Raw genomic sequence first — 6,789 nt, 5'->3', positions numbered from 1 at the left:
GATGAGGACGCTGTCATCGGCATTTCTTCCTCATGCCAGCTCGGCGTCAATCCATGCACGTCATTACTCACATTTTCATTGACGCAACTAGCATTGTCCATCGTAGGCTCTACAAAAGCATAGATACGCGTGCAGGGATCCCACCCAATCCGAAATTTGCTGACGAGCCTCATCTCTTGAAAAGTATCTTACTTGGACGGCAGGAGCGCTGGGACGTGGAGATACGGGCGAGATTGGGTTGTGTGAGTTGCCGCCGAGCTGCAGGCTCGGCTAACAAAAGAAATACATCTGTTTCACGGTAAAAAAAATTGAGAATTTTGGCAAAGCGGATCAAGGAGGTCAGGCGACAGTCCCTACATCAAGGCCCGATTTGCATCGCAGGGAGGGAGACCTGGTTTTCTAGAACACCTGAGCAAACAAGGAACAGCCGTTCAGTGTCATTGTAGAACCATCAGCACGCCTCCGTCCACGGCACAGAAAACGATCAAATTCTCGCAATGCACCTTCCAACATATGCAGATGCCTTAGAACTGCGCCTTTCCCGGCGTCGACTTCGTCCATACGCCACCAGCATTCGAAAAAATCCCTTCATTTCATCAGAGAGTTTCGACCATGCAACCGCATGCTACATTAGCTATCAATTCAGATTTTGAACATTGTGAAAACGAAGGTCGTTATTATTCCGCTTCTCACCAATCATTCTGATGGTCTCGTGTCTGGCTGTATGACAGGGCCAAGATCGCTCACCTCTGGCCTGCCGGGTGGAAATTTTGATCGCATTTATTTTATTTTTTCACGCCTGTTCTAACTTGCCTAATTCATCTTTACAATGCGCTCTGGCTTTTCAAAAGTCCCCGCATCATCACTTCTCCTTGAGAATGGGGTCTGCTGCGTTTACCAGCCGTCCAACCAATCCAATCTTCTTCTCTATTATGCAGGAGGCTAAAAAAGATCCTGTGGTTGGTTATATCTTCACAAGAAGTCGGGCTTCCTAAGGTCTTTTGGTTCCCCCCTCTGTAGAATGATAATATCCTTGACGCAAGCGTCGACTGTGGGGGCTTGGGAATCGTCTGAGGGAGGAAGGGCAATGAGATCACCTATCGTCACTCCCAATCCGTTAATGGTGACGATCATGTCCTGAGAACCCCGGTAGTGTGGGTCTTTCTTCCGTGTGAGCCGCAACACCAAGCTCAGGGGAGCTTCTCGTTTCCCCTTCCGGCCTGGACCGCCAGTAACGAAAAGACTTGATGTAAAGCCAGTTTCGGGTTGTGCGTGGCGAGAAATGTAGCCTGCCGGACGCAAGCCAGCCCTTCTGAGCCGCGCCATAATGAATGGAATGATTTGATTTGCGTGAGGCACGGCATCGTCTTCCTGCTTGTCTCCGGCTGGGGTGATTTTCTTCAGCTTGGGAAAGCGTCGGAGAGAGCGGTCCGCCATGATGTTCCCATCAAATGCGTTCTTAAAAGACCGAAGGGCGAGGACCTGTTGTCTGGCCGGGATGTAAGACATGGGAGCAATACGGAAGATGCCGTCTAGGAGGCCAACCAGGAGAGTAGAGGCAGTACTGGTATTCTGAGGCATATAAAACCACTCGAACAAGCTGCTAGCTGTGTGGAAAAGCATCAATCCTCTTTCTTCTGGAGAGATGTCACTATCGGACTTTGTTTGTGGTATAAAGAAGTGGCAAAATTGGTTCTGCCTGGTTGAATTAGTTTCAAATCAGGATGGGGATGATCAACCTTAGAAGCGGGGAAGACGTCAGCTGCAACCAGATAAGTGGTGTGTAATAAGATCAGTTTTCACTCGATTCGGCCAAATGGCTTGTTGTAGAGCCAACAGTCACATGCATCCGTTTTGGACCGCCACTCGATTGATCATGATCGTCCAGAGGCAGTTTTACGTTGACATGACTTTGCTCCGCTCCTCCTCGAATCGCGATGCGTCTTTGAAAGACCTTACACCAGCTCCTCGTCGGCCTTGTGCTTCTTTCCTTTTTTCTTCTTCTTCTTCTCCTTTAAAACGGAGAAACTGACCCATGGATCACTCATCTCGGCTGTCTTGGGCTCTGAATCACAGCACTGCTCTCGGGTACTGTACTGTCGGTCGATGGCTTGCGAGTAAGCAAAAACATACGGGCTGGGCGTGTGAAGGTCACGAGGCTCAATGGTGTCCATAGGACAGAGAGATTCTGGCTAGTTGGGCACATCCGCCACCTGCCTGAAGATCCTAGGGAAGTTCGGGGAAGATTGAAACAGTCTCACAGCGATATTGTGTGACCAGATGATCAGCGGTTTCATCATATCTCCATCATCTCCCCATCGACTCCCGTCAACCCGTCCATATAATGAAACACTCGGTCGGCTACATCTGGTTATTTCCTGTCACATGAGGGCCCTCCCTAATCGGTTCCGGAACGAAAACATGTGAGTAAAGGGAGGCACGCAAACCATCGTCCTTCGTGCAGGGAACGTGTTTTGGTAATCCAGTTTATTTTTTTTTAGAGCTCTGTGTGATCACAGGCAATTGATTCCCTAAGTCTTTCGTCAGTACTCTACTCACAGACACACACACACACACACACACACACACATATATATATCGCCTGCCCCCATCGTGGTAAATACTTCACAGTTTTCTCTCCACATGCTATCCTTCCGTTTTTCCTCACAAATTTTCTTACCCCCTTCTCTGTAACTTCATTTCTACTTGTATGGCAGAATTCTCATTATGATTGCGGTTTCTAAAGATTCACCATTACAAGTAATTAAATGGTATGTTTTACAGTAACTTCACACTACTTTAAAGGAATTATCATCAGATTGCAAAGAGTATGAATGCGTTAAAAATACTCTCTGATCATGCCTACTCGCGATTTTCGGATGGCATTGTCCGCGCATCGGTTTTCATGCTGGATCCGGAACACCCTCCAAAGAGCCAAATAATAATCGATGCCAGCGTCGGACAGTGGATTAAGCTCTCAGCTGCGCAAGTCATTTCCCAGCAACCTGTTCGGCGACAGATCAAAGGGACCATCAATCAACTCAGTGGTATTTTCAAGGGTCTTTGCAACATCGACGAGGATATCATAAAAGCTGTGCTTTGCTTTACCCGTGGGAGACAAATGCTTATCCCGTGCGAGAATTGTCGGCACAATAACACAACTCCATTCGATAAATGTGTGGTTCTAAACAATCGCCTCGGATTGCACAACACGTGCGCCAGCTGTCTCCTCCACGGAACCGGTGGAACATGCGAGTACACAACTTAGCAATACGAATTCATTCGCCAAGCTTGATGGTTGTCTGGAGTTGGGAACAGAACTAAAGGCAACACAGTGTACTTCACCCGCCTACCGAGAGCGCAACGAGGACGTTGCACTCTGCAGAAAGGTCTTTTTTTATGCAAATATCAGGGCTATAGTCGGGTCATCCTTGATATTGAATCGTGGACGTTATAACACTACAGGATTGAATCAGTCACTCGTAATGGCAGACGCGTAAGTTGTATGTCACTTCGCGCATTCACAGGCACTAATTTGGTCAATCCGGATTACAGGAGTTCTTACTTCCCCGAGGCATACGACTCACTGCCTAGCCTTGCCCAGGCTGAAGCAAATTACTTCACCGGATCAGTCGGAGAGCAGATGAAAAAGATCAGGAAGCTTTTCATCGAGGAACAAGTACACGAAGTCTTTGGTGTTCTCCTACTGCACCGGCACTTCCCAATCGAGCCAACTCATCGTCTCGTCGAGATCAGCCCCCTTCTCAAACCCTTATTCTTCTATCAGGACAAAGGAAAGGGCAAGCTTGCAAATGAGGATAGCCTTATACCGAGGTCATATCGTGTATTCGGCGAGAAATTTGTTGCCATCGATTTCACCCTTAAATTAGACTCGTCTACGAAAGCCACCACGTCTATGAAAGCCACGTCGTTTACGGATGCCAATGCGGCATTCTTTGTGAAAGCTGCCAAGCTGTTCGCTGAGCTTGAAGTGGAGAAAACACTAGGCTTAAGGATCCTAGAATACACGAGCGAATATTGGGAGTTTGGTTGCACAATCGGAGACAAATTGGCTCATATGGTCCCTTATGCTAAATTCCAAGGCGATGCTAACGTTGTGGAGACGGTCTGGAGATTTAACGATGATGTAAACAAAGGCATCGAATGTGTTGAATACGGCAGCGGCAAGAAGTCTCAAGAGCTTGCCCCGAAAGAAGACCTTAAAAGAGTTGTGCTTGAAAGCCACCGTCTTTACCATAATTAATCGGTCACCCTACATTCTTTGAAAATCTCGTACCTATTGGGCTTTCGCGTGAAATTCGGTCTCTGCTCAGAGCCCAGAAGACTTTTTTCTTCTCTCTTGCCCTCTAGTTCCGTTGATTTCCGCATTGACCGATCTCAAACTCAACTATTCCTCTACCTCGGGTCCGAGACTCGGAGTGGTTGCAGCAGCAGCTTGGGCAATCAGGGCCCATCAGCGCGGCCTTCGTGACGAAATTTGCCTTTGAGGAGTACTCAACCCCTACAGCGTTTGGCCACTCTATTATGGTGGGTAGCCCATCAGCTTGACAAACACGTCGTCTAAACTTATCTCAGGTTGTACCTCGAGCGTCGGCCGTTGTGCCAGGTCAAGCGGACGCTGGGCCGATCGTCATTCATGCCGACCACAGCAACATGGTCAAATTTGACTCGCAGAAAGATGTGTGATACGAATCTGTGTCGGAAGACATCCAAATTATGATAAAGACAGCTCCTGAAAAAGTCCAGTCACGATGAAGGAAGAGGAGAGGGTTGATCAAGGTTAGCACTGTCGATACCTCGCTCATCAATACCTAACCGTTATTCTTGCTCGTAGCTCGAGACAAAAGTCTCTCCAGTAGATTCTATCTTCCACTTGACCTCTCCGAACTTACAGTGATACAGACCTTTGTTGGAAGGACAGAAGAGCTCAAGATGCTCCACCAGATCCTAGAGAAGCCGAGTGGGCGCCGCACCGCTGTCGTACACGGCCTGGGCGGTATGGGAAAGACCCAGCTGGCTGTTACATGTTTGAAGACCTACCAGTCCGGAAACTCTGCAATGGCTTGGTTGAACGCGAGAGATGAGGAAACTTTGGGACGAAGCTTCGCACGCATGGCTAAATGGATCATGCGCCAGCACCCTCGGGCCACCTACGTCCGATCGGCCGTTGATGGACGAGACCTGAATGACATCACAGAAGCAGTGAAGCGATGGGTCGATGAGCCGAAAAATGACGGCTGGCTCCTTGTCTACGACAACTATGACGACCCCAAGTTGAACAGAACGCACTAGAGCGAATTCACCAAGAGCGCGACAGGACACGGACTTGCAGCAGGGATCGTGACAGAAATGCCGGGTAAGGCGTATGATATTTCGACCCTACTTTCCCAACTCCTACCAGGGAGCAATTCTCGTCACCATGAATCAGACTGTATTAAATTGTAATTGCCAATCGTTCCTGCCTCTGTGAAAAGTCCTCCGCAACCCACTCTTATATCCTCCGTCGGTTTTCCTGCAAACAAAACTCAATAAACCCTGCTTCACTAAGCATTCATTGAGAAGCTAAGCTGATGAAATAGCCGACTCGCATCTCTTTCGTTGTTCTTCCTGGTCCAGTGCGGCTTTGAATATTATGGAATCGGCCTTGTCTTTCTCCCATAAGATTTGTAGAATTTCTCTCGGAACCCAATTCTTTTCTAGGCTACCTTCTCGTGTATTCCAACTGATGAGGATGAAGACAGAGACCCTCTCATCTCTCACTTGTCTGGGGTCGATCAAGGCCAAATCATTTTCCCGATGCTTGCATGAATTGGGATCTCCCCAGGCCACCGCATATATGCTCCAGACGTGGCACATGCTGTTGTACCTCTGTTTGTTCAAAGCAACGTCACCTACATGGGCTACACGACGGTCCCCCGGAGGCTTTTCTTGGTACTGGACTGACTGGGCGAACTTCTCCAAGTGATAGGTCATGTCTCCGTTCTTCCCGTATCTGTTTATAAAAAGGGTGGGGTTACAACCCTGAATAGCTCTGTTTCTTCCATATCGTTTGGTCCATCCGACAGTTTCAGGGTCCTTAAATAGACTCGACGAATCATCCGCTTTTCCCGGTCTGGGGTGGCTGACGAAGGCCGAATGGTGGGCCGAGCTGGTCGCGGCATCTAGTCGTTCTGCTTCACAAAATAGCTCACATCTTGCCTGAATTGGCTGCAATGGCTTGCTTTGGCACTCGGTATGATTTGCGCAGGGAACCTCGCACTGAGCATTCAAGGTGTACTGCAATGGGCAGTCGAACTTGACGGGTGGAAGCCACCGGCACATGATCGATGCAAACTTGCCTTCCGGCTGCAAATTGAAAGCTCTAGCGGATTGGGTGATTACCTTGTAGAAAGTCTGAAATCTTTTGCTGGCGTTCTGGGTGACAAGAAGTGCTTGCTGTAGTCTGCTCCTGGTTGTCAATTCCTCCGGAAGTGCTCGGTGGTTCACTTGAATCTCATATCTTCTCTTCTTTGGCCACGTTCTTATACTGTGGTAGTTGTAGTGTGAAGCACTCCAGTAGACCGTTTCTAGGCCACTCAAGTGCCTCAAAATGTCACCACCGTAGTGGCGCAGTCTACAGTGGCTTCATTCACAGTTCAGGGGCACGGATTAGGTCCCTGCAGATCTATTATTACCAACAACTGAATGCCTGTCGTGTATCTTGGTGCATCATAGTTCGTCAGTTGTATCTCTAAATGCATGCAATTATCTTACTTCGCGCCCAAATTG

General features: G+C 48.4%; 3 protein-coding genes across 3 annotated transcripts; 2 read left to right on the top strand and 1 right to left on the bottom strand.

The window, feature by feature from the left end:
* Window positions 1-972: 972 nt before the first annotated feature.
* Window positions 973-2,174, bottom strand: J7T55_005246 (uncharacterized protein; the record flags this gene model as incomplete). Its single annotated transcript, XM_053136300.1, has 2 exons — window positions 973-1,699; window positions 1,960-2,174. The coding sequence occupies 2 exons, from the start codon at window positions 2,172-2,174 to the stop codon at window positions 973-975; spliced, it is 942 nt and encodes a 313-aa protein (XP_052986117.1).
* A 1,311-nt stretch (window positions 2,175-3,485) lies between these two features.
* On the top strand, window positions 3,486-4,264 carry J7T55_005245 (uncharacterized protein; the record flags this gene model as incomplete). Its single annotated transcript, XM_053136299.1, has 2 exons — window positions 3,486-3,496; window positions 3,556-4,264. 2 exons carry the CDS (start codon window positions 3,486-3,488, stop codon window positions 4,262-4,264), a joined length of 720 nt encoding a protein of 239 aa, XP_052986116.1.
* A 508-nt stretch (window positions 4,265-4,772) lies between these two features.
* On the top strand, window positions 4,773-5,313 carry J7T55_005244 (uncharacterized protein; the record flags this gene model as incomplete). Its single annotated transcript, XM_053136298.1, has 2 exons — window positions 4,773-4,800; window positions 4,916-5,313. 2 exons carry the CDS (start codon window positions 4,773-4,775, stop codon window positions 5,311-5,313), a joined length of 426 nt encoding a protein of 141 aa, XP_052986115.1.
* Window positions 5,314-6,789: the final 1,476 nt, after the last annotated feature.

Source organism: Diaporthe amygdali, assembly GCF_026229845.1.
Source record: "Diaporthe amygdali strain CAA958 chromosome Unknown NODE_90_length_11458_cov_66_437220, whole genome shotgun sequence".
Classification (NCBI taxonomy): Eukaryota; Fungi; Ascomycota; class Sordariomycetes; order Diaporthales; family Diaporthaceae; genus Diaporthe; species Diaporthe amygdali.
The sequence above is the reverse complement of the archived record's forward strand: the minus strand, read 5'-3'. Positions and strand labels throughout refer to the sequence as shown.